At 48.2% G+C, this 27,969-nt stretch overlaps 1 protein-coding gene across 1 annotated transcript; it reads right to left on the bottom strand.

Moving 5' to 3' along the window:
- Nucleotides 1-254: 254 nt before the first annotated feature.
- Nucleotides 255-21,055, bottom strand: AARS1 (alanyl-tRNA synthetase 1). Its single transcript, XM_052655411.1, has 21 exons — nucleotides 20,967-21,055; nucleotides 18,004-18,168; nucleotides 15,452-15,640; nucleotides 15,064-15,209; nucleotides 13,960-14,151; nucleotides 13,449-13,593; nucleotides 12,957-13,102; nucleotides 12,245-12,353; nucleotides 11,940-12,090; nucleotides 10,987-11,111; nucleotides 10,432-10,576; nucleotides 7,648-7,826; nucleotides 6,834-6,947; nucleotides 5,312-5,518; nucleotides 4,657-4,841; nucleotides 3,474-3,582; nucleotides 2,732-2,845; nucleotides 2,063-2,182; nucleotides 1,860-1,946; nucleotides 1,377-1,490; nucleotides 255-803 (listed from the first exon to the last, which is right to left on the bottom strand). The coding sequence occupies exons 2-21, from the start codon at nucleotides 18,145-18,147 to the stop codon at nucleotides 618-620; spliced, it is 2,907 nt and encodes a 968-aa protein (XP_052511371.1). The 5' UTR covers nucleotides 18,148-18,168; nucleotides 20,967-21,055; the 3' UTR covers nucleotides 255-617.
- Nucleotides 21,056-27,969: the final 6,914 nt, after the last annotated feature.

The following is a 27,969-nucleotide window of genomic DNA, read 5'->3' as shown; positions in this document are numbered from 1 at the left end:
GAACCGTCTTCCACTGAATAATTAATTCCTCTATCACCCTATTCTGTGAGCCATCCCCATAGATGTTTTGACGCAAATCCAGGCACCATTATTCTCAAAGTTCAGGGGTCTGGGGCTGGACTCAGCAAGGACCGCAACCAGAAACCAGTTGGAACCACAGCCACTAGTCTACAGACACCCAGGGAAACACAAGTTATCACGGGGGGAGGGTGAGAAGGGAGGAGGAGTGAAAAAATCACGTGGCAGTATTGTATCAAGTATTGCACGTGGCCTTTTTATTCTCTGCAGCAAAAAATGATTCTTCCCTTGAGGCCCATAGCACTGAGTCTGCAAAGAACTCTCTACAGACACAAGAGTGATGATGAAAAAGCAATCCTGGGGTAGTAGTTCTAGGTGGATGGCACGGATGTGCTCAGGGCAGAAATGTAACATGGGCGTTGAGTCACAGGCTGGCTCTCAGGTGAAGTTCTGGTTACTGCTGGGTTAGGACAGACGGGACTGTTTAAAGGTCTCAAGATTCAAACGTCCTTGTGATGGAAGGAGAGCTCCTGGCTGGATGGGTATGCCTGGGTCGGGGAGCGGGGGGAGATGCCTCCTGGCGGACCTGCCCTTCCCTCTCAGTTCTTCACATCTCCCAGGCGCAGCTGGGCAAAGGAGGTGGCCAGCTGCAGCGCCTCCTGCAGGCAGCCCACATTCTTGCCCGTGGCCTGAGCAGACACATCTTTGCCACCGCCTTTGCCATCCATCAGGCCTGACACCTGCTGCACCCACTCACTGGCCTTCAGGCCCCGGTTGGCTGCATTCTAGAAGACAGGAAGGCGGAGCGGGAGTCAGGGTGGAGAACGGGATTAGGGCAGACAAGGAGAGGGCTGGAGCCAGACACCCAATCCTGCCCCGAGGGATGCCGCCAGGGCTGAGATCACACAGCTGGTACCACAGTCAGGGCAACACATACGGAGCAGCAAAGCCAGCAGGGTTAAACGTATGCACTGGGGGGGAGGGCCTGAGGCTGAGGGCACTAGGGAGGTGACAGGTGGGCAACAGAACGGCATCTCCAGCAGGCTGCATGCACGCACGCACACACACAGACACACACACATGCACACACGCACACACACACAGACACACACACACACACGTAAAACGTATGCACCAGGGGGGAGGGCATGAGACTGAGGGGCACTAGGGATGACAGGCGGGCAACAGACCGGCATCTCCAGCAGGCTGCATTCACGCACACACGCACGCACATGCATACAGACACACACACACGTCTTGGCAAACAACGAAGAAAAATCAGGCTCCCTGAGAAGAGCTACGGACATCACCTCCCACAAGCACAGGGCTGCCCGAGCAAGACTGCAGGGCGCTCTGACCTGGGGGACCTGACACAAGCAGGTGATCCTGCCGGCCTCGTTATCCACTGTGAAGAGCATGGCGGACGTCTGGGGGGAATGCATCTTAAAGAGCTTCAAGGCCTCGTTCAGAGCCTGTGGGGAGAAGCTGGCGTCAGGCCGTGGCGCTGGGAAAGGGGGCCACGCTCTCAAGTGCAGCGTGTTTGCAGGACTCAGTTCTCGGGGTGCCCCACCCCTCCCCCTTGTAAGAGCAGGTGCTGGTCCTGGAGCCTGGATGAGGGCCCAGCACAGGGCTCAGGCTGGCCATCCACCTCCAGGAGCCCAGCTCTCCCAGCACCGGCTCCTGCCGCGGCTCAGTCCAGCTCAGTCCCGGAGGGTGGGCCCTCAAGCAGCTCCTCGGCTCAGAGCCACAGGGCACACACCAGCCCCCAGAGGGCTGAGGGGAGCCCGCGGGGAGGAGCGCAGCAGAGGGCAAAAGGAAGCGCGGGGCGCTGCCCAGCGTGCCTTGGCCGAGGCGCCGCTCTCCACCTCCAGGATGACCAGGGGCTGGTTGGGGCTGCTGTCGATGAGCTGCTTCGTCTTCTCCAACACCTGCACGGAAGGAAGGCCAGAGAGAGGCCCCAGGTCAGAGGCCCAGACCCCCAGACCGCAGCCTGCACAGCCTCTGCTGGGCGAATCCTCCTCCCACCCGCACTGCCGAGACCCACCCGCTTCTGCACGTCGGCTTTGCTAGCCCGGTCTAGGTCATCCATGACCTTCTTCAGGGACTTGAGATTCTCCCGGAATTCATCCTTTTGCCACTGAGGGATGATGGCAGTGGCCAGGGCCTGGAAACAGAACAGAAATACCACTGGGATCTGGACAATCAGGAGCTAGGATGTGAGCCCAGCCCATCCCACCCTTCTGGCTTTGAACACCAAAGTCCCCCAACCAGTGTCCAGAAGGAGAAAGTGAAAGTGTTAGTTGCTCAGTCATGTCTGACCCTTCGCGACCCCATGGACTGTAGCCCACCAGGCTCCTCTGTCCACGGGATTCTCCAGGCAAGAATACTGGAGTGGGTGGCCATGCCCTTCTCCAGACGATCTTCCCCACCCAGGGATTGAACCCAGGTCTCAGAGACACAAAATCATAAAATGCTCATAAAGTGACTTGAAACCAGGAGACCTGTAGAAAGTGGGCACCCACAGGACCTCTCCCAAAGCCCTCAACTCCAGTGCCCACTAGTGCTTGGAAGGGGCTCTCCTGCCATCAGCAACAGGGGCAGCAGGCAGGTTCCAGGGTCCACAGAGCCCCTCTGCCAGGCTGCCAGACATCAGCAGTCAGTCCCAACGCCCACGGCCCTGAGAACCACGACCTGTGGAGGGAGGCCGCCCTACCTCCCCAAGGTCCGCGATCTCTCTCTGCACGTCCTTGTTCGGCGCGGTCTGGGCCTTCACTTTGGCCTCCATAACACAGAGAGATTTCTTCAGGCTCTCCGCTTTCCTGAGGGCCTGCGAGGACAACCAGAGTTGTAAACTCTGGGTCAGGGAACCTTGAACTTCACAATTCTGCCAGTAAACTGTGGCAGGCTCTGACACAACACGCCCCCAGAACATCAGACCTTTCTATTCCTTCAGGGAGCAGGTGTCTGCAGCCTCATGCCCCAGAAGGGAGCACCTTCCTCACACACCTGGCCAGTGGATCTGGGGCTCACGGGTGACCAAGAACTCACGCATCAGCCCTTTGCACCCATGAAATGACCACTCCTCAACCCTCAGCATGTGTCAGGCGTGAGCTCCAGTCCCCATGCCCAGAGCAATTGACCCCCCTACTCCAGGCGTCTCAAACTAGGTACATGCCCCCAGGGAGAGGCGGCAAACTGTCAGGGGCATGGGGAACACGGGAAAACACGGCCTCCCTCCTGGACATGAACGCATGACAGCAGAGCTTACCTGCATTTTAACAGATTAAAAGATAGCTAGGAAGTCTCACGTAATGGTGGCTTTCTCCTCCCAGTCACGAGTAACTGGAGGATGTTTGGAGGGTGTGCTGGACCTCCGAGTCTGACCACAGCAGCCACGTGACCAGCTGCCCTGTGGATTCACAGCCTGGACCCACAGACCAGCCTCATCCACTCACCTTCTGGGCTTCAGCCCCTGTAACAGCAACTATCCTCCGGATGCCCTTGGCAATAGCTTCTTCACTCACGATCACGAACACTCCTGCGTGACTTGAATTCTGCAGGTGTCTGCATGGCAGAAAGCAAAGTTCATGGTCCTCCCCCAACCTGGGAGCCCTCAGCTGGGAGCAGGAGCCCTAGGAGGTGGCAGCTCCCGGGGAAGCTTCCTCAGGGAACAGGGGAAAAGGCCCTTCATGTTTAGTCGGGGTACAGCTCTGGCCAGGAAGGGCAAGGCAGTCAGAGGAGGCCTGGCTGGAGCTGACACCAAGCAAGGAGCCACTTCTCTGAGCCTGTTTTCTCATACATTAGATGCAGAAAATTCTCCCTCACAGGACAATTGTCTTCTGTCCCTTCTGAGAGTGTCGGTGGATTACCTTTAAAATATTACCACAATCCCTTCAAAAACCGCACCGCTCAGAGAACCTCACCTCAAATGCTCATTTACTGTGTCATCCACAAGGACCCTGACCCCAATCCCCACCTGCCATCCACCTGTCAGACTCACAGGAGGCCCTGGATGGGTCCACTGTGGCCTTAGGAATGTTCTTTTCCCCACGATTCCTTTGGAAGCAGGAATTTCCCAGGCCACCAGACTGTTCCAGAAAGACCTCAAGGGATACAGAGATCTTCAAGTTGGCAGAAACAAGTGACGGCCCACAGCCAAACTGAGTCAGGTCTACTGTGCGGCCTAACATAGGGGCTCTGAGACAATGGGGTTATTAATTCCCCAGATGCGCCTTCAGCTGACAAAGGGAACTATATGAGGCCCTGGGGATGGAAAGAAGCTAAGACCAGGTCAGACACGCCACGGCCCTGCTGAATCATGAATTCCCAGGCTTCTCTTGTCATCTGTCCAGGGAACCAGAGCAAACAGTCGTGAGGTAAGGGTTAAGGTGACATTTTCACTTTCTCCTCCTAAGAAGAGTGTTTCCCCATACACTCAGTAAAGTCAATGTCAGACACCGAGGGGTGTGATGGGAGCACAAAGACGCTGGCTTCTGAGAGAGCTGCTTGGCACCTGCATTTCTGAGGACTCTTCTTCAACCTCAGACAAACAAGAGCTGGTCTAGCCCATGACCCACACCCTCCGAGGGAACCCAAATTAGTAAGAGGCAGGTCCGCCACTGCCCCCGAGGTACTCACGTTCCCCCACAGAACTCAACAGAAGTGAGCGAGCCAGCAGGACCGGAGGGGTCGTCCAGCAGCTCAGACACTGGGACCCCAATGGAGACGACTCGCACAGGGTCAGGGTAGGTCTCATCAAACACAGCCCGCAGGCCCTGGATGGCTTTAGCTGCTGCCAGAGAACAATCCTCGGTATAGACCAGCTGCCAAGGAAAAAGGACAGGAAAATCAGCTGGGAAAAGATCTTCTCTGGGGGTGCAGTAGCAAGCAGGGAGACTGCGGTCTTACAGGCAGGGCTCTGGTTTCTGATCCTGGCTGTGCTGATCATGTCCCAGAATAAAGCCCCATATGTAAAGTCAAGGAGCTCAAAATAGGAATTTCCAACTATTTTGTTAAACCATGCACCAAATCTGAAATGGATATGCTGCTATACATAAACCAGACATAACTAGAAGGGCTCTGGTTGTCCTGAGGAGGAGGTTGAGCAGAGACCCCTCACTGAACACTAGCACTGCCCCCTACCCAGTGCAGCTGAGAAGCACTGTGATAAGCACGTGTGTTCACAGGACAGAATATGGTTCAATAGAGGGAGAGCACTCGGGCGGCAGCGGCTCCATAAATGGTGCAGGAAGGAGAGAAGCTCATGACTCAGTTCATGTGTAATCCAACCGACCTTGGCTGCCTTGATCATCTCATTTGCGATCTCCTCAGCCCTCTTGATCTGCTGGGTGGACATGGCTCCCTTGGCAGTGAAGTCAAAGCGAAGGCGGTCAGGCGCAACTAGGGAGCCTCTCTGGTCGGCCTCCCCCAGCACAGAGCGCAGGGCGAAGTTCAGGATGTGAGTGGCCGTGTGGTTGCTCATGACAGGCCTTCTTCGGGGCTGCACGGGGCAGAGCAGGCTAGTGGAGAGGTCGGTGGTGGACCGCTGGTCGGTCCCCAACACCCACTCTCCCCTTCTTCCCAAGTCCTAAAGGCTTTAGCTGGACATATGGCTGTGCAGAAGAAAGCCTACAGCGTCCCTCACAGCTAACTGTGGCCAGGAGAGTCAATTCCAGTCAGTGAGAAGGGACCACATTCCCCCTCAAGGGAAGGAACACAACCCCGCCCCTCCCTTCCCACCATCTACAACAGGAGGTGGCAAGTTACGGCCTGTGGGCCAGATCCATCCTGCGGTCCGTTTCTATTACCAGAACACAGCCCACCTGTGTGTCTACATGCTGTCTACAGTGCTTTTGTGCCACAACAGCAGTTGTGATGGAGACTGTATGGTTCAGAAAACCAAAAATATTTACTATCTGGCACTTTACAAGAACTTCCCAGGTGGCTCAGCAGTAAAGAATCCACCTGCCAATGCAGGAGATGCAAGAAACCCATGGGTTCGATCCCTGGGTTGGGAAGATCCGCTGGAGGAGGAAATGGCACCCCACTCCAGTATTCTTGCCTGGAAAATCTCCGTGGACAGAGGAGTCTGGCAGGCTACAGTCTGTGGGGCATGGGGTCGCAAAAAGTCAGACATGACTGAGTAACTGCATATGCACACATGCATGCGGGCAATTAACCAGAAAAGCTCACCAACCCCTGGTCTGGAGAATGGATCTGACAGCAACCTTTCTGGAACATGAAATCAAGAGCAACACCCAGGAATGGTGGAAGAACAGCAAACAAAGAAGAGCAAGGCCCTCTGACTTTGTGCGGAGGGTCTCTGCATCAGTGTGGACTTTCAGGTGAAAAGCACATTTCCGCTTTGTTTTATGCTACTATTATTTTGGAGCTCTGGCACCTGCATTAGAAACTGTTTCTTAATATGGGCTCCTTGGCTCCTGAAGTATTTGAGGTAAAGCTGGAGAAAGGCAATCCATGAAAACGAAGCTACAGGATCTCAACTCAATCACCGTGGTCTTACTTGGGACGTTAAGATTTAAATTTCAGTTATAGCCCTCATAAAATTTACTCCTGCACCTTACTTGTAATTACTTATTTATAATTTCACTTAGAAGGGATAATAATGATGGACCAATTTAAAGCCAGAGGAAGAGGAATTCTTTTCATGACGTATCAAATCACCATGACGTACACTTTAAATGTCTTATAATTCTACATGCCAGTTATCCCTCCATAAAGCTGACTTCTTTTTAAAAGGGGGAGGGAGAGGATCAGTAATCCTATCCAGTGCTGACTAGCATAAAGCAACTCACCTCATCAATAAACAGCCGGACCTGGTCCCCCACTTTCAGGCTGCCGTAGAGTGTTCCTATGTGCAGCACATACCCTCCTCGGACCTGAGTGTTCTTCACTGTGAACTCAGTTTTCTAAGAGTCAAGGAGGAGACCAATAAACAACTAACTCAATAAATCCAAGTGTGTGTGTGTGTGTACACACGTATGGGTATGTATACATGCAAACGCAGATAAACATATATATGGATTCTCTCTTTGCATGTTATACACATAACATTATGACATATATATATGTATGTACATTAACATACATACAAGCCATCATACACCCGTTATATTATTACATACACACAGCACTTTAAATATGTAATAGATGTATACGTGTACACACACACTCCATTGGGGAGCATCTTAGAGAATTAAAGCCAGGGTAAGGAAACTCAAGTCCACCCGTCTGGGAACTCATCCAAAACCACAGAGCCTACAGTGGCCAAGCGATGGGCCGCATCTTGGATGAGGATCCCGTCCCGTTCCCCACCCTCCTCCGTCAGAGCTGGCTCTCCTTATTTCTGAGGGGAGCCTGGAGGGCCTGAGGATCACTAAGCAGCCTGGCTGCAAGGACCCTGCTGTGAGGGGAGCTGACGGTGATGAAGCCACACAGCGCAAGCAGCAGCGCCCATGGCTTCAGAAACACTGGCCGTGGGACAGCCCGAAGAGCGGTGGTGTCTGCCCCTCAGGCCCGGGGGGCACCCAGCCGCCAGAGTGGCTGTCGCGGTGCAGGCCGTGGTTGGCCGCCCGCCCCCCAGCTAGCGAGGAGGAACTGCTGGCTCACGTCTTCGCTGCTGTCGTCGATCTTCACCAGGTACCCTTCGTCGTAGATCTGCCCTCCCTGCTCAGCGTAGAAACAGGTCTTGTCCAGCACCACTCCACACTCCTGGCCCGTGAACACTTCTTCCACGAACATCTTGTCCCGGCGCAGAGCCATCACTGTAGCCACTGCGCTCTCAAACACTGTGCACAAGGGGAAAAACACAGAAGATGATTTCCCTCTCACACTCTCAGCTGGACTGTGCTGGATTCTATTTCTCAAACTCTCCTGAGGTCCTAACTGCCTACTGTTCTGTTGGAAGCCAGCCAGTAGGCTCCACAAAAGGGCTTAACATGCTGGTCTACTGGAGAGCGCAATACTCAGTTCAGTTCAGTTCAGTTCAGTCGCTCAGTCGTGTCTGACTCTTTGCGACCCCATGAATCGCAGCACGCCAGGCCTCCCTGTCCATCACCAACTCCCGGAGTTCACTCAAACTCACGTCCATCGAGTCAGTGATGCCATCCAGCCATATCATCCTCTGTCGTCCCCATCTCCTCCTGCCCCCAATCCCTCCCAGCATCAGAGTCTTTTCCAATGAGTCAACTCTTCGCATGAGGTGGCCAAAGTACTGGAGTTTCAGCTTCAGCATCAGTCCTTCCACAGAAATCCCAGGGCTGATCTTCAGAGCGGACTGGCTGGATCTCCTTATAGTCCAAGGGACTCTCAAGAGTCTTCTCCAACACCACAGTTCAAAAGCATCAATTCTTCAGTACTCAGCTTTCTTCACAGTCCAACTTTCACATCCATACGTGACCACTGGAAAAACCATAGCCTTGACCAGACGGACCTTTGTTGGCGAAGTAATGTCTCTGCTTTTGAATGTGCTCTCTAGGTTGGTCATAACTTTCCTTCCAAGGAGTAAGCGTCTTTTAATTTCATGGCTGCAATCACTATCTGCAGTGATTTTGGAGCCCCTAAAAATAAAGTCTGACACTGTTTCCCCATCTATTTCCCATGAAGTGATGGGACCAGATACCATGATCTTCGTTTTCTGAATGTTGAGCTTTAAGCCAACTTTTTCACTCTCCTCTTTCACTTTCATCAAAAGGCTTTTTAGTTCCTCTTCACTTTCTGCCATAAGGGTGGTGTCATCTGCATATCTGAGGTTATTGATATTTCTCCTGGCAATCTTGATTCCAGCTTGTGCTTCTTCCAGTCCAGCGTTTCTCATGATGTACTCTGCATATAAGTTAAATAAGCAGGGTGACAATATACAGCCTTGACGTACTCCTTTCCCTAGTTGGAACCAGTCTGTTGTTCCATGTCCAGTTCTAACTGTTGCTTCCTGACCTGCATATAGGTTTCTCAAGAGGCAGGTCAGGTGGTCTGGTATTCCCATCTCTTTCAGAATTTTCCACAGTTTCTTGTGATCCACACAGTCAAAGGCTTTGGCATAGTCAATAAAGCAGAAATAGATGTTTTTCTGGAACTCTTTTGCTTTTTCCATGATCCAGCGGATGTTGGCAATCTGATCTCTGGTTCCTCTGCCTTTTCTAAAACCAGCTTGAACATCTGGAAGTTCACAGATCACGTATTGCTGAAGCCTGGCTTGAAGAATTTTGAGCATGACTTTACTAGCATGTGAGGTGAGTGCAACTGTGTGGTAGTTTGAGCATTCTTTAGCATTGCCTTTCTTTGGGACTGGATGAAAACTGACCGTTTCCCATCCTGTGGCCACTGCTGAGTTTTCCAAATTTGCTGGCATATTGAGTGCAACACTTTCACAGCATCATCTTTCAGGATTTAAAATAGCTGAACTGGAATTCCATCACCTCCACTAGCTTTGTTCGTAGTGATGCTTCCTAAGGCCCACTTGACTTCACATTCCAGGATGTCTGGCTCTAGGTGAGTGATCACACCACTGTGACTATCTTGGTCTTGAAGATCTTTTTTGTACACAATACTCAGGGGTGACCAACTGACCCGGTTTGCTTGGGACCAAGGGATTTCCCAGGATATGAGAAAACATTGGGACAATTCTGGGAAAATGGGAGCTACTGAACAGAAAGCTGATAAGCAGCTTTTGAACTTGATAAGCAGGAATTTAACAGCAGTAATAAATTCCCTTTCCAAGGTCAATTCATAAAGAATACATTCATTTCGTGGGCTTCCTTGGATAGATTCGGGAATCCCTGCTGGAGTGAAAAAAGGAACATAGGACTTCCTGACACTCCAGTGGTTATGACTCCGCACTCCCAATGCAGGCGGCCCGGGTTCAATCCCTGGTCAAGGAGCCAGATTCCCATGCCACAGCTAAGAAGCCACATGCTGCAGCTAAAGACTGCAACTAAAGACTGGAATGCTGCAACTAAGACTCAACACTGACATATAAACAAATATTTAAAAAAAAGAAGAAGAAGAAAGCAAAAACATGTAGTGCCTATGTATTTGAACAGTCTTAACTTTAGAACACTACTGTTCTGATACAAAATTCAACAGCCATTATGAATTTTATCAGTCATTATCATTTTCCTTGTTTCCTAACAAGATGTTATTAATATAATTAGTGAAAACTGCATATAAGGTACAAGGGATCTCAAGTTAAATTTATTTTTTTACAACATCCTGTGAATCTATAATTATTCCAAAATAAAAGAGACAGAAAGTTAATCACAAAGGGCCTCTCTGAGTATAAAATTACCTAACATGACCACAGAGTGCTACAGGTGAGGCTACCATGGATATTTTGGGTCCCCAATCTTGAGACGCATGGCTTGAAAACCACCCCAGATGAGCAAATGAACATACCGTAGGTCCCACTGGAGTCCGAATGGTAACTGTACTTCGGGGAATCATCCGTTGCCTCCAGACCCTTTTCCCGGAGCTCTTCAATTGCATAAATGTCCAGCATAATGAGGTCCTCCCCACCAGCTCCCTTGCCCTGTGATTTCAGCTGCCAGCAAGAGAAATAAGCACAAATTACCTTAATGTCAAAGAAAAAGAACTCTGAAAGACTCGAAATTGCTAAACCATGCCCCATGTAAAGCTCTGAAACAGAGTTTCTCTGATCTCAGCACCATGACATTTGGAGCCGGGAACTCTTGCTCTGGGAGGCTGTCCACTGAAGGAGGCTGAGCAGCATGCTTGGCCTCGACCCACTACGTGGCAGCAGCACTTGCCCCCTAAGCTGAGAAACCCAAGAAATGTCTCTAGACATTACTGCCAAACCACCCCCACTTGAGACTCACTGGTCTTGGGAAAAGCAGAAATTTCAAAAACTTTAATGGGAGGAAATTCGTGCTTTGCAGCCAAGTCCTGCCTTGCTTGGCGCCGAGTTTCTTGCTCACACCATAAACACTTTACCTGGGCCAGTTTCCTCTCCTCGTCAAAGCCATCCATGTCCACCACCAGCCCCTTCTCCTCAGCAATCAGTGCAGTGAGATCCACGGGGAACCCGTAGGTGTCATAGAGGAGCCAAGCGGTATCCCCTGCACAGCACCAAGGAGGCAGGTAAGAGTGACAGGGACGAGGGAGGAGGTTCAAGGTGCACATGTATGCTTACGGCTGATGCACGGCAGAAAACAACACGGTACTATAGAACAACTGTCCTCCCGTTAAAAATAAATAAATTTTAAAAGATTAAAAAATGATAGAAACAGCCTCCCTCTCTTCCACTGCAAGCCCTTCCAGGAGGAAGGTGGCAATGACAGGAGGAATTAAAGAGCCATGCAAGTCAGTTTTGGTTCTGTATCAGAAAATCCATCACATCTTTTGCAATCAACCTGGGAGAAGCACAAAGCATCCCTGGAAAAGCTCCGTTTCCTAATCTGAACACAAGTGTGTTCAGTTTGTGGGAAATACACCAGGCTTTCACCCTGTACATTATACTTCCATAAAGAGTAAAAACTTTTGGAACTAACTTTCCTGTCAGGTAAAAAATAAACTTGTAAAACATTGTATACTGTTTGTTCCCATTTTTACTCCTGAGCACACACATCCCTATATACATCTGTATGCAAATTGAGAAAAGTCCTGACTGGTTAGTAATATGCAAAATTCCAAAGAATTGTGACTTCTGAAAAATGAGTCAAAGAGGATTTTCACTTTTTACCTCTATACTGTTTGAGTACTTTGCCACAATAATATATTACTTTAAAAATCTTATTATTAAACCCCATTTCACACCAAAGTGGTCTAACCGGGTTATGCTCAGCGTTTGGAGACACAAGAGTCTACAGTCAAGTTTGTGAGAAAGGGCTTGCCTCTTCCAGGAAGATGAACCAGGCTGATGAAGAAAGGAACAAACCAGTTCTTACCAGGAATGGTTTTGCTGTCTCCCAGGCTCTGAATTTTCCTGTCCAGGATACGACGCCCTCTGCTGAGCGTCTTGAGAAACTGCACTTCTTCCTCATTAATGACGTCCTTCACCATATCTGGGTCCTTCTTCAGCTCAGGAAACGCATCTCCCTGGCAAATGGGAAACACAGATTTGAGGCCAGTAAACACAAGAATTATACCATGACTCTTCTAAAAATTCTCATTAACAGCGTGACAACGCCCACCCTACCCCAACTAAGGTATGCACTTCAGTACAGAAGAGGTAAGCAGGAAATACACCTACCAGGGACTGGACAACAACGTCTACTAACGTAGCAAAGAAACCCCTGCTGGCGTTGAGCTTCTCATGAGAGTATCGAACAGCCCGGCGGAGAATCCGTCTCAACACATACCTGTAAGAGGCAGAACCCAAGACCCTGCTAGACAGCATTCCCAGTCAAGCATTTTGTAGAGGGCTTTTAGAATTCTACCAAAAGGCCTCTCTTTGAGACTCTCCTAAGGCTTTTTTTTTTTTTTGCATTCCCCCAAGGTCATGAACATTAATTCCAGCATAAAACTCATGTTTTGTGGATGTTACTACATATCCACAAATACACATCAAGGGTAACCTTGGTTTATCTTCCAGCCTTGTTCTGCTGAACCAGAGATGGAGGCAGGAAGTACAGACCAGATGGCCGACTTGATGCCCACAACACCAGGTCCTGCCTGTCAATAATTAAGATGCCTTGTGTTAATTAGTATCTACCCTACCCCTGTCAATATCTTATCAGGCAACCTTAAATACAACCCTTATCATCTTGTACTTGGCAGTAAAGATTTAACAGTGAACTCTGCTTAATGAGCTGAAACTCCCTCTATTCCTAAAAAAGGAAAAAAAAAGAATCCCTCCAACTACCTAGATAACAGATAAAGCAATAATGAAGTGTGGCTTTAAGTTCCACAGAGCCAAAAACTCAGTGTCAGTCCTAACGCTGCGCCATGTGTAACGCACTTACCCCCGCCCCGTATTGTCAGGTCGGCCGCCATCGGACAGGGCCACAGTGATGGTCCGAGCGTGGTCAGCCAGCACTCGGTAGGCCATGTCAATCCCGTCAGCATCCTCCGCACCCACTTTCCCCGTGTACGGCCGAGCACCTGTGCCCTGCAGATAAAAACCAGGAGGCAGCTCACTGGGAAGCGGCCCTTCTGGTGCTGCCTTACCCTAGAAGGTTCCAGAGGACTTAGGGGTGGGGGGTGGATAAGAACAAAGGGTGAGCATCTAGCCAGATCCTGTAATCCCAAGAAAAAGAGTGAAGAGCCTCTAACCAGGCCCCCGCACCCAATAAATCACAATGCCTTGTGCTTCTTCAGAACACTGTGTTATTAACAATAAAGCTGGCAGAAGGTCACAGGTGCCCTTACATGGCAAAGCATACAATTGTTTTATTTTTGACAGAACTAACAGCCAGCCTGGAAACCTCCACACAAGTCTGCAATAGGACCGGTACCTTCTGGATGGCTTCAAAATAAGGGACGAAAAGGTCAGTGTCATAGTTGGACATCTTATTCTGCAGCACGGACACCAGTCGCTCCAGGCCCATCCCTGTGTCAATGCTTTTCTTGGGAAGAGGTTTCAGAATGCCATCGGTTTCCCTGCAAGATCCAGAAAGAGGAAGTTGAAACACAGACTCCAGCTGCCACCTCTCCCTGCTGGGTAAAACTCACTTAGCTGTCTGTAGGCTGTGACTGCCACTGGCTTCTGCCTATTTTGGTGGGAAGAAGGGAGTGCAGAGGAAAAGGGAAGAAATAATCTGGGATCCATTACAGAGTGAGGGAAGCTTCAAGGAAATGAACTTTAGAACAGCAGTTCAAGTTATAGCAAATTATGGCTTTAGCACTGGCCCACTGGCCCCAAAGACGGGATGAGAAGACAACCATGCGCTCTGAGTTCCTCTTGCTCTACTCAGCTTGAGGAAAGCTGCTGCTCTTAACAGGAACAGTTCAGGACCCCAAGGCGACCTGTTATACTGGATGAACACAAGGTTCCAGATCTCCAGCACGTTGGGGTCATCCTGGTTGACGAGGTGCGCTGCATCCCGACCACCAACGCGGTCATAGTGGATCTCACTGCAGGGACCACATGGGCCCGTGTCACCCATCTCCCAGAAGTTATCCTTCATGTTGCCGGGGAGGATTCTGCTGTCATCCAGCCTGCACAGAGCGGGAAGAAAGGCCCAGTTACAGCCAGCGACAGGATTCTGCACAGATTTGCATCCCTGAGAAAAGGAGATCCTTATGCATTTCTAGAAAGAGAGCTCACTCTTTGGCGATTACTAATGCCAAGCCTGCATCAAATCCTGCTAAAGAAGCACAATGTGATTCAAGAGTCACTACAACAGAATATAAAATACACATGTTATGATCGCAACTAAGTGAAAATATGCAAATATCTAGATAAGCTGAGAAAGAAACACATAAAAGTGAAAATGTTTATGCTGAATATGCATAGAATTAAACAAATTTCTTTGCAAATGTTCCTTCATTTTCATAAATGAGGACAATTATGACAGTTTTTTAAAAAGCTGCATATCATTTAAAGTCACCTCCCTATGCCTCTTCATGTTGGCTTTCAACAACAGAATGATCAAGTAAACCTACTAAGAAAACAGTGGATGCAGCAAAAGATAATTACTCCCAAGCAGCTCCACCTCCCAATTCACACCATAAAATAGGAAATGGCTGCTGCTGCTGCTAAGTCACTTCAGTCGTGTCCAACTCTGTGTGACCCCACAGACGGCAGCCCACCAGGCTCCCCCATCCCTGGGATTCTCCAGGCAAGAACACTGGAGTGGGTTGCCATTTCTTTCTCCAATGCATGAAAGTGAAAAGTGAAAGTGAAGTCGCTCAGTCGTGTCCAACTCTTCGCAACCCCATGGACCACAGCCTACCAGGCTCCTCTGTCCATGGGATTTTCCAGGCAAGAGTACTGGAGTGGGGTGCCATCGCCTTCTCCATAGGAAATGGCAATGCACTCCAAGTCCTAAGACCCCACTCTGGCACTGAGAGGAGGAATCATTTTATTTTTTCATACTCATACTCTCAACATGCAAGCTGCATTCTTACCCCAAGTTTTGCCAGATCTGCCTGCACTCCAGGTCTGGTTCTAAGCCAGCTGCTTCGTCCCCACCAAAGTAAGTAACGTAGAGTCTTTCAACTGGAATGCCAAACTCTTGGGTAAGAAGTTCTAGAGCCATCTTACATGCCAGTTCCTACAACAAGATCAAAAAGATGTGGAATGTGACCAAACCAAAATCTATTTAGTATGAATAGAAGAGGGCCAAAGCAGTGTCTTCACCATAACTAGTCAAATTCAGGATCAACTTATACAAGAAATCCAAATGTAAACTGAAATCATAAAATTACAGGCACTGCTTTCAGGAAGTCTTAGAATTAAGAAATGTCCTTCACTTCTGAATCTCAAAATGCCAACAGATCTCCTCTTTGAACTTACCTTGAAGTAATCTCCAAAGGACCAGGAGCCCAGCATCTCAAAGAAGGTGTGATGATAGACATCCTTGCCTACGTCGTCCAGGTCATTGTGTTTGCCGCCAGCCCGGATGCATTTCTGAGTGTTGGCAGCTCTGCTCAGCTTTGCCATAGGGTGAGATGGGTCAATAGTATTCAGAAAGATGGGTTTGAACTAAAAAAGAAAAGGAACATTTCAACTTTTAAAGAGCTGCAGATATATCAGGTGGTTGGATGCTGGCAGGAAGAGACCACACATTGAACTGTCCATTTCCAGAGATGATCAGCCTGCAGAACCGAAACTTACCAGAGGCAGGTGGTCCCGTGGGCTGCAGCAGCGCCCCCTGGCCCTAGTTCTCTAAAGATTCCCATCAATGCCAATAACACCAATTGGGAGACAGAAAGCCCTGCCAGATCTAGGATAACGGTCAAGGTTGATGCAGTGAAACCAGTGCTTCCTCTTAAGTCTCTGACAGTCAAGTCATACCATCTTTCTAGAAGAATTTGTTCCAAACCTGATGTGGTGGCTTGGTAGTAAAGGTGATAAGGAAAAAAAATTTTTGAGACCTTTTAAAGGAGTAGAATCAGCACAACTAGGTCATACTAGCTCCATAATCACACCTGGCTGATGTGTGATTAGTTACAGAATTACCATCATTGCAGAAAGTTCTACTGGATAGTCCCGCACTAGCCCACAAACTCCTTAAAGGAAAAACTATCTTACTTAGCTCTGTATAACCAGCACCTGGATAGAACAAGCAGATGCCTAACACATATTAACTCAAAATGTACAAACAATCAAGGAAAAAAAAAAAGGTATTTCTGATTAAGAGGCAGTAGAACAGGTAAGGGGCTTCCATGGTGGCTCAGTGGTAAAGAATCTGCCTGCCATTGAGAAGACCCAGGTTCAATCCCTGGAGAAGGAAACGGCAACCCCCTCCAGTATGCTTTCCTGGTAAATCCCACTGACAGAGGAGCCTGGCAGGCTACAGTCTATGGGATCTCAAAGAGTTGGAGATGACTTAGCAACTAAACAACAGAGCACATAAGTTAAACAAATGACTCTCTGTGAGTTCAAATCCATGCTCCAGCATTTACCAGTCTCATGAGCTTAAGCAGTTTTACCCGAGCCTTCAGTGCCTCAGTGGGATGGTACGGAGTGAGCATCAAATGTGTTAGTGTATGTAAGACACAGAACAGTGCCTGGTGTATAGGAGGTGCTACATGCAGTCTACTAGTTACGGTTATTCAGGGAATGTTTATCAACCTTGGACTTTGTGGTCCTTCTGCCACGTACAGTCAGTTCATGTGGGAGAAGACAAAGCCTAGGTATGCCTAAGTAGAAGAGAACTGTTTCAGTGTTCCAGAAAACCCACCACCTTGAAAGAATCCACCTAAAATTAGCACCCTCAATTCCAGGTGTATGCCTGGGATTCACACACATAATGGAAAACACTTTTATAATTTCATAGTTCACATTACACAAGGTGGAAAATGTTTCCATTGCTGCCACTTTTCAAAGCCAGAGAAGAGACCTGGGACAAAAGAAAATGTCAGCTTATCCCAGAGAGGGTCATCCTAATGGCTGGTGGGCCCATTGAGCTAAGTGGGGCACCCAGAGAACCTCCAAAGGAAAGCCCTGAGGGCACCAACTAACCTGAAGCCACTTCCAACTAATTAAACAGTTTTTCATGTCACAGGCATATTGAAACACCTTTATCAACTTGTGATGCTCCCACTATTTCAAGAGAAAACTCTTGTCTCCTAAAATAAAACTTTCAAGTATCTTTTATAGGTCAATTGCCCCACTAAGTTTCTTTAGCAGTAGATCCAAATTGACACTGGTGGCAGTAGCTTCAAGAAAAAATTAAAAATCAATAAAACAGTGCATGGCCTAGAATGGGAATGAAAGCAAAGCCTTAAAAGAATTCTGAGAACTGACTTATTTTATAAAGAAAAATACAAGGACAATAAGAAGATGAAGGAGAACCACAACACCTGAGTTAACAAGTCTCTTCAGGGCTCAGCAAGATTAACCCAGACTCTGATTCTAATAAAACACAGCTTTTTCCTTAGGAAGGAAAAAAAAAAAAAAAAAACGGCAAAACATTACAGACTAGATGCAGGCTGTATTTTCCTTGAGAGACATACAAGGTTAATCCATGAGTATCAGGGTCTCTCATCATAATTAAAAATAACAATAGCTAATGTTCAAGTACCTACTTCAAATACTATGCTAAACCTTTTTTTTTTGGCCTCACCCAAGCCCCTTGCAGCGGAAATGTGGAGTCTAAACCACTGGACCATCAGGTAGGTAAGTCCCTATGGTAAACACTTTTAGTGCAATACTTTATTGACTCCTCATTGCAACCTAAAGACAGGCACTATTATTTTTTCTCTTTTCACACACAAAGAAATGGAAGTTCAACAACGTAAGGACTACACAGAAAGTGACAGAACGGGGATTCTGTAGGACTTCAGGGTTGCTTTGCTGCCTCCTACGTGAACAAAAAGGCAAGGGGAAGGGGGAAACCTTACCTGGTTCATGCCTGCGTTGGCAAAGAGCAAAGTGGGATCGTCCAAAGGGATGGTGGCAGATGAGTGAACATAGGTGTGTTCATTTCTCTTGAAGAAATCTATAAAACGCTGCCGGATTTCACCTGCTGTTAGGGTTGAGTCCATCTTGAAAATAACCCTAGGGAACTAACCAAAGGAAAAAATGAAAGAAATGAGGGGAAGTGAAACTAAGAGATAAGTAAGCATTAGACAAGACTCCTAGCTTCTCAGGCCAAGTCAAAGCAGGACATGGGTGAGCTGTGTGATCCTACAACTTCTATGTTGTAGTGTCCAAGGGTAAAACTATCATCGAGGCAAAGCGTGCTGCACTAGCAGACAGCTGCATATGCTCTTCCTTCCAGGGCCAACCTCAAGTTCACTACACCAACACAGTAAGTGGACTAGGAGGTGGTTTCTTCAGGCATTTATTCACTGCAGAAATGTATGGAGCACCCACTGTGCCAAGCCCTAGGTCAGGAATTAGGAAATGAGAATAAAACCTCATGGTCTAGCAGCAAAGTCCACTGGGGATAGGGGAGGCTCAGGAGAAGACCTGGGTTCCAGTCCAAGCTCCAAGTCTTTAAGGGAGCTACTTTACTTCACCATCAAGAGGCCTGTACTCGATAGGAACCTTCCAGCTCTGTCTTCACCCACATGTCTAGAACTGTGCCAAGTTTCACTATCGCCAAAGCCAGAGCCTCCAGGTTTGGCCTGACCATCTTGGGGAGGCTGTTGCCAGCAACAACGGACCTGGAGATGGGCTTATCTGTAAAAGAGACTATCTGCAAGTGGCAGGGATACACCTGCCTCAACCCAGTTCCAGAAGCCAACAGGGAAACCGCTGTCCTCCCAGCTGTTAGACTGCTGGGAGTGAGGATGCTGCAGCTGCAGTACGGAGGCGGAGCTCAGAATCTGTGCAAGAGAAAGGGACTCAGAAGAGGGGGAAATCAGGAACTGAAACAGATTTACAGTTTCCAACCTCTTTCATAGATATCACATGGCTTCTCTGACAGGCGGGTGAGAGAGAAGTGGCATGGGGCTGTACTGCCATACAGATCTGGCTGTCTGGAAAAATAAGGAACCATCTCATTCACAATATTATCTAAAATGTCTCTAACCTTAGACCTAGCTCTAACCTTTAAAGTCACTCTGTCCTACACTTGTTTCCCTTCTTATAAAACAGTAGTACCTATCCTGCCTACACCTGGGGTGTGTGGTTCAAAACGCCTCCTGTATTTGGAAGCAACTGGTAAACTGGATACTATTACTTTACATCCCTTACCTCAAAGTTTTCTTCCTTCTTAGGAGGAAGATACAAGAAAGATGTATACAGCAAACATGATGAGATTGTGACTCACAGATTTTACGTCTAATCACAATTTCAATTGATTTATTCACAACTCAATCAACCCATTATTCAAACAAAAAGGCCTCTGAGTCAAAGAACTGACTAAAATTTCCATAGCTGAGGACTTTCTGTTGATGCCAAGGAGTCAAGGCTACAGTTTCTAGAAACTCTGTCACACCACATTCCCCCTCGACCCTCCTCAACATGGCTCAATGCATCTTAATAATGGTGGCAACAATGAATGCAAGGTGCTAACTCCGACGGAGCAACAGCATCATAGCTGTTGTACAATGTTCGTTGCTCCTCCTCTAAATGTGCCAGAGAAAAACGAACAGTTCCATTCCAGATGACATATGGATTTGCCATCTCTGCTTACTCTTTCAACATACCGAATCCATACTATATGCTGGGAACCAAGATGAATGAGAGTCTACACCCTTAATGGGGAGACAGTCATACCCAGAAGTAACTGCAGTATGATATAAAAGGAGCCAATACATTGATGTAAAGCCCTATGGAGGCTGGGACTATTAAAGGCTGTATCACCACAACTCATTCACTTATTCAATATAAATATACAGGAAGGTTACACTGGATACGGAAGTAGCACAGAGGAGACCAGATTCCATACCCCAGCAGGAGCTGCAGCCTCTGGGTTTAAGGTTCCACCCACTGGACCTTTCTAATATGCTCTTCATTTACCAAGTAAGCTGATTACCCTATTCCCCTCTTTGCCTTTTCCTAATTTCTCATTGTTGGTATCTCAACTTCAAAGAGATTTATTTAAGGAAGGCCTCTCCTTCTTGATCAGATTTTCCCTGTTTTAGTTTCAGAGCCCCAGGAGCCTTCTGCCATAATTTCCACATGCATTTGAGGGCTTGATGTCCATCTCCCCAAGAGGCTGTAAGTTCCAGCCCAGTGGGAATCATGAATGGAGGTTTTGCTCTTCACTACGGGAATGTTCTCAGCATCCAGTACAGTGGTTGCTAAGTATTTCATGCTATAGGAATCCTTTAAGAGCGAATTGCGGATGAACTTAAAGCACAGCGGAAACAGACTGACAGAAAGTAATCGCTGAATGTGACGGGGCATGGCAAGTGCCTCCAGGAGGGCCTGCACTAGAATCAGTTACTTAGCTACCATCAAGAACTAGGGGGCGGGCGCGGACAACTGAGGGAACGGCTCACACAGCCTGATCCTATCCGTCCTGACCACGCTACCAGGCAACCCCGCCCGCCCCTAGGGGATTAAAACCAGGGCATATAAAACCTCCGCCTGGGATCGGGAGTCGGCGACCACGATGATCCCTCCAGGGTCTCGGTCCTCAGCAAGGCCACCCAAGGCCAAAGTCACCCCAGCGTTCCAGGGGTCTGACAAAAAGCCACTTCCTGGCGGCAGGGTCGCCCAGCGGCCGCCTCAGCCTCGGTTCCGGCCCGGGCCCGGGTACCAGAGGCCTCACAGGACCTGGCCCAGGGACCAGACGCCGGGCCCAGCCGCTATCTCGGCGCGGCAGAACTCTCTCAGTCCAGTCTGCTTCTCCCGGGGTCGCAGTTCCTGACTCCTCCCTCAGAGCCCACTGCCCGGGACCCTCGGTTACCTGTTCCCACAGACGCGCAGTGGCACGGGCCTCAAGCCCCGGCAGCCTGCAGCACGCACCGCCCCGTCCAACCAGAGAGCGCAGGGGAAAGTGCCTCGCCGCGCCTTGCCTTCCCGAGACGTTATTGGTCAAGCCACATGCCAGTCAACTGGAGTACGTATCAGCTTCTTCGTTGATTCCTGGGAAGGCGGCTCTACTTCTGGCTGACGCAATGGAAGGGAAAGAAGGGATTGGGGCCCATCACGTGACGAGTAAGGTTGCGGACTGCTGGAAACCGACATTTCAGTATCCTTAAGATTAAGTCGTGGGCTTCCCTGGTGCCTCAGACGATCAAGAATCAGCCTGCGGTGCGGGAGACCTCGGTTCGATCCCTGGGTTGGGGAGATCCCCTGGAGGAGAGCATGGCAACCCACAACAGTGTTTCTGCCTGAAGAATCCCCATGGACAGAGGAGCCTGGCGAGTTACAGCCCATGGGGTCGCAAAGAGTGGGACACAATTGAGCACACAGGATAGGTCCTAGTGGTTGATTTGGCTGATGAGGGGAGACAGTGACGTGTGTTTGGTAGAGGTCACAGCTCTTAGCATCTAGTTGTGTTCGTTGTGTTGTTATAGAATGGTATGCGGATTCTGATATGTTATGCCAGTGGACACGCTTGTCCTTGTCAGACCTTTGATTTGGTGTGGAAGAAATAACTTACTCTTTGAGAGACAATTAAATTGGCCTCTGGTCTTCCATTTGCCTTTGAAAAATAATAGTTAATATTTATATGCAAAGCATTAGTAAACATTTCCTTTTTACTGTTCAGTTGCTCAGTTGTGCTGACTCCTTGCGACCGCATGGACTGCAGCACACCAGGCTTTCCTGTCCTTCACTATCTCCTGGAATTTGCTCAAATTCCTGTCGATTGGGTAGGTGATGCCAACTCACTCTCTGTTGCCCCCTTCTCCTCCTGCCCTTAATCTTTGCCAGTATCAAGGTCTATTCCAGTGAGTCAGCTCTTCACATCAGGTGGCCATAGTATTCGAGCTTCAGCATCAGCTTCCAATGAATATTCAGGGTTGAGTTCCTTTAGGATTGACTAGTTTGATCTCCTTGCTGTCCAGGGAACTCTCAAAAGCATCAGTTCTTCACCGCTCAGTCTTCCTTATGGTCCAACTCTCACATCGGTACAGGACTGCTGGAAAAACCAAAGCTTTGACTATATTTTGCTTAATTTTTCGACTGTGTATGAGGCAGATCAATTGGCATCCTATTTAGAGATGAGGTAACTGTTTTGCCTAGGTACACACTGAAAAAGTTAAAGAGCCAATATTCAAACCTGTGTGTGTGTAACTCCAAAACCCATGATCTTAACCTCTGAGACAGGAGGTAGATGCCTGCCCCCGCGACCCCCCCCTCGCGGCCCCCCACCACCGCCACCGCCCCCACCAGCCCCAGGATAAAGCAATTGGAGATTCATTCCATAACGACCGAAACTCCAAGACAAGCATAGTGGGACAATGAAGGAAGGAGGCTGGGTCCTACCCAGATACATACTTCTTATTTTCACAGTCAAGAGAACTCCCTGACCACTAACGTGCAAAAAAGGTTCCTTGGACGTCAAAGAGGAATTATGTCAAGGGATGTTTTCTACCCATACGCCTTTTCTGTAAAGTCCATCTTGGCTAAGAGATGCATGAGCACACAGGGAAGGATCCTGAGATACACAAAATATGGATTGTGAATCAGATGAATCAAAATCACTGGCCAAAGGAAACCCAGAAAACCGGGAAGAAATGCCCCTTAAAAGTAATTCAAACTTCCAAAAGGGTGTGACTCAGTGACTCTCTCTCTCTCTCCCTCTCTCCCTCTCCCTCTCTCCCTCTCTCTCTCTCGCCCTGAGTCTCAGTCAGTTCAGTCACTCAGTCACGTCCAACTCTTTGTGACCCCGTGGACTGCAGCATGCCAGGCTTCCCTGTCCCTCACCAACTCCTGGAGCTTGCTCAAACTCATGTCTATCGAATCAGTGATGCCTTCCAACCATCTCATCATCCTCTGTCATCCCCTTCTCCTGCCTTCAGTCTTTCCCAGCGTCATCTCCAATATTAACCTACATCAGCTTGTATATCTAAACATAAGAATATAAAATTGTGCTGGTCATCCCTAAAGATAGGTTAGGAGAACACAAGTTTGCATGCCCACTGCACAGTGAGGCCAAACAACTCAAAACGTGGGAATCTAGAGCAGAGAAAGGTTAACTGCAGGGACAAGCAAGGAGAACAGGTAGATGGTGCTTAAAACCCCCAAACTCCCTGATGGTCTGGGGGAGTTTTTTATGACAAAATTTGGGGTGAGGGCTGCAGGGTGTGTGACTCCCTTCTGATCGGTTAGTGGTAACAGGGTGGTGTTCTAAGAATTTTATGCCCAAGCTGAAGTTGGGGGTGGGGGGTGGGCAGGGGAGGGACTTAGTTCCTGCCCGAGAACTAAAAGATACTGTATGCATAGTCCTTGAGGAGGAACCAGGACCTTACCCAAAAACTGCACTATTGTTTCTAGACTGCTCTTCTCTTGTTTCCACAGTCCCTCCCTTCCCTGATTAGCAAATGTTTGAATCTACCCTTTGGAATTCAGGGAGGGTCAAGGAGACTAAATGAAGCCTAGTTCCTACAAAGGCTTGTGTGCCCAGGATGGCCCCACAGGTTCCTGTTTGGTCTCAATATTACAGAAAAATTTTATCCTTTTTGTTAGGGGAAACATTGACTGAAACCACCCACCCTGGCCAGGCACTGTAGTAACCATTTGAGTGAGTATTTAATGACAAGAGGTCCTGATAAGGAACAGGGAACTAACAAGCCCCCACCAACCGGAAGAATTAGGGAAAAGTCAAAAGGAGACACCACGTGTCCTACCACCTCCCAGAATCCTTCTTGCTGGCATCCATCTTGGCTGAATAATGCCTGCACAATCCAGAAAGGACTCTAAGACAGAATTAGTGGCCAAAGACAAACAGGAAATTAATTCCCTCACCATAAAACCTGAGACTTGGCAGAGCAGTTCTTCTGGGTTTGCATCCCCTGCTCCCCACCCCGGCACCCCTTCCCAATAAAGTCTCTTACCTCGTAAGCACATAGGTCTCCTTGGACAATTCATTTCTGAGTGTTAGGCAAGACCCCCCTTTCCAGCCCTAGAAGGAGTCCCTCTTCCTGTAACATTTTTGTGTAAAAGAGAATACTACTGGGGCTTCCTAGATGGCTCAGTGGTAAAGAATCCGCCTGTAATGCAGGAGACCCGTGTTCAATACCTGGGTCAGGAAGATCCCCTGGAGAAGAAAATGGCAACCACTCCAGAATTTTTGCCTGGGAAATACCTTGGACAGAGGAGCCTGGTGGGCAGCATTCCAAGGGGTTGCAGTAGAGCCAGTCAGTTGACTTAGCGACTAAACAACAAACACAGATAGAAGGTCAAGCTCAAAAGCTAGTAAAAAGTCACTTAACTTGACAACAAAGGATTAATAACCATCATCACACCTAACATCTATTGAGCATTGAGCATGCAGTAGATACTGAATCTCACAACCCTTTACAAAGAGTTACTTTATTACCTGCCAGTAACAGCAGAGGTGGAAACAGTGTCAGCCTTTACTTTTGGGGCTCCCAAATCACTGCAGATGGTGACTGCAGCTATGAAATTAAAAGACGCTTACTCCTTGGAAGGAAAGTTATGACCAACCTAGATAGCATATTCAAAAGCAGAGACATTTCTTTGCCAACAAAGGTCCGTCTGGTCAAGGCTATGGTTTTTCCAGTGGTCACGTATGGATGTGAGAGTTGGACTGTGAAGAAAGCTGAGCGCCGAAGAATTGATGCTTTTGAACTGTGGTGTTGGAGAAGACTCTTGAGAGTCCCTTGGACTGCAAGGAGATCCAACCAGTCCATCCTAAAGGAGATCAGCCTTGGGATTTCTTTGGAAGGAATGATGCTAAAGCTGAAACTCCAGTACTTTGGCCACCTCATGCGAAGAGTTGACTCATTGGAAAAGACTCTGATGCTGGGAGGGATTGGGGGCAGAAGAAGGGGACGACAGAGGATGAGATGGCTGGATGGCATCACTGACTCGATGGACGTGAGTCTGAGTGAACTCCGGGAGTTGGTGATGGACAGGGAGGTCTGGCGTGCTGCGATTCATGGGGTCTCAAAGAGTCGGACACGACTGGGCGACTGAACTGAACTAAACAGCAAAGGAAACTTAGGCACCCAGGTGCGCAGGCGCAAGGCTTGCTGCCCCCTCCTCTGATTGGCTGGTGGGACCGGCTTCCATGCATCAGCCAATGAGGCTCTGGCTGTGAGCGGCAGTTGGCAGAGGTAACCGCCATGCTGAGTGGCGATGGCCGGGGCTGCTGGCCGGGTACGTGGCCGCGCCTTAGGGCGCTTTCGGCTTGCTCTGCCTGTGCGTGATGTGAGTATCTCTGAGCGTAGGTGTGAGAGCCTCTTTCCCGTATTTAGGTGTCTCCTTCTCCCGACCCCCCCAACGGGGGCGGGGGGCGGGGGGTGGGCGGTGGGGAGTAGGAATAATAATAATAGCTGGTATTTAATCAAACGTTCGCCACAGACCAGGCACTGGGCAGAAGGCTCTTAACCTTGTGATGTTGAATCCTCGAACCGTGAGATGGGTGTGTTTACCATGATGTCAGAGGAGGCAGGATGCAGGCGATTGAATTTAAAATCCCTGGATTCCTCGCTCCATGCCCTACTTTGGAAACTAGTTTCCTTCTTAGCAGGAGTCTCACACTGTGTAGGTGTTGAAGGTGGACATAGGAAAGTCTAGAATCCTGAGGCTTGTTAAGTTTGTTTTTAAGAAAAATCTATACACACTAAAAGCATTTATGGGGAAGATAAACACTAAAATTCAGGGGAGTGTCTCTTGGGATGGCAATGCAGGGGCTTCATTTCAATCATAACTGTTGTCTGTTACAGAATTCCTTTTCCTGTTTGTCTGAAATGCAATTTTAAAAGGAAAACATGCACATGAAAAATAACTTTCATAGGATGAACTGTATGCAGTTTCCTCCCAGCCCAGACTTTAGAGCCTCTCAGTAGAAGCAGCCACTGATACCACTTTTGTGTGTGTATTATACATTTTCTATAGCATGTACAAGCATATTTGTGTTTGTTTTGTTTGCACAAGTGAATTCTATTGTATACAGCCCTGCATCTTTGATGATTTATCTTTAAACTCATTAAACTTAAAGGTTCTTTAACTGCTTTTACTCCTGTGATCAATATAATTTGGCAAAAGAGTCCCAGGGTTGCTTCTCACATAATGAGATGTAGGTCATGGCCTGCCATAGGCATATTTACTTTTTTCTTCCAGCACATTCTCATCTGCAGGGTCCAAAAGAATCTTCTCCAAATTAACACTGTAAAAAGTGTTGGAGAAAAAGAATCCTGGCAAGAAGAGGACTGCAGGAACTGCTTTACCCTTTTCGAAACATTTTTACTTACACTTTACAAGTAAAATTCCACGTAGAGCCCACTATTATTTGAAATTAATTTGTTGTGGTGCATTAGTGGCATAGTGGGAGAAGTAGGGATTCATTTCTCAGGTTTCAGAGAAATTGCCCAGCTTCCTTCTAGTGAAGTAACAAGGAAAGAGATCTTGTTTGATCCCAGTTAAACTGTCAACACTTAATCCTTATTTTATCTTTTTTTCTTATTTTACCTCTTCTTAAAGCCCAATATATACATTTTTATTCCTTTTAAAAAATGCTCCCAATCATAGAATGCTTATGTGAGACAGCCGGGATTCTAGCCCAGACAAAGCTAACTCTAAAAGTCACACCAGAATGGGGTGTTCCCTCGAATGAACTCATTTGCTCATTAAGCTGCTCCACTTGGTCCTTTTTCATCAGCCTCCTACCAACTTCATCGCTGATTCTTGTCATCATTCCAGAAACTCTTTTCATTCCACAAACCTACTTGCTCTTTGTCTCTGATATTCTACCTGGAACACATTTCCCCAGCATCCTCGTTGAGTATTTTTCAGGGTTCAGTTCCAGTTCAGTCGCCCAGTCGTGTCCGACTCTTTGCGACCCCATGAATTGCAGCACGCCAGGCCTCCCTGTCCATCACCATCCCCCAGAGTTCACGCAAACTCACGTCCATCGAGTCGGTGATGCCATCCAGCCACCTCATCTTCTGTCGTCCCCTTCTCCTCCTGCCCCCAATCCCTCCCAGCATCAGAGTCTTTTCCAATGAGTCAACTCTGCATGAGGTGGCCAAAGTACTGGAGTTTCAGCTTTAGCATCATTCCTTCCAAAGAACACCCAGGGCTGATCTCCTTTAGGACGGACTGGTTGGATCTCCTTGCAGTCCGAGGGACTCTAAAGAGTCTTCTCCAACACCACAGTTCAAAAGCATCAATTCTTCTCAGCTCAGTCCAACTCTCACATCCATACATGACCACTGGAAAAACTATAGCCTTGACCAGACGGACCTTTGTTGGCAAAGTAATGTCTCTGCTTTTGAATATGCTATTTAGGTTGGTCATAATTTTCTTCCAAGAAGTAAGCGTCTTTTAATTTCATGGCTGCAGTCACCATCTGCAGTGATTTTGGGTTAGATTCCTGTAAGTGCTGTTGCCACATAAGTCTGTGGGACAAAATTTTAATCAAACGGTGTTTGAGACGGCTGATTCCCAATACTCTAGCTAACACCTGGGCATTAAAAATTTACCAACCCAAAAAGCGAAGGAAAAAGAAAATCTGCTTGCTTCAAATTCATTTTGCTCACTGTCCGTAATGGTTTTGTGTATTGGTACATTCAGTGCATATGAAAGAGAAAGTGAAAGAAAGTGAAGTAGCACAGTCGTGTCCGACTCTTTGCAACCCGTGGACTGTAGCCCACCAAGCTCCTCCGTCCATGGGATTCTCCAGGCAAGAATACTGGAGTGGGTTGCCATTTCCTTCTCCAGGGGATCTTCCTGACCCAGGGATCGAACCCAGGTCTCCCACATTGCAGGCAGAC

Source organism: Budorcas taxicolor, chromosome 18, assembly GCF_023091745.1.
Source record: "Budorcas taxicolor isolate Tak-1 chromosome 18, Takin1.1, whole genome shotgun sequence".
NCBI classification, from domain to species: Eukaryota; Metazoa; Chordata; class Mammalia; order Artiodactyla; family Bovidae; genus Budorcas; species Budorcas taxicolor.
The sequence above is the reverse complement of the archived record's forward strand: the minus strand, read 5'-3'. Positions and strand labels throughout refer to the sequence as shown.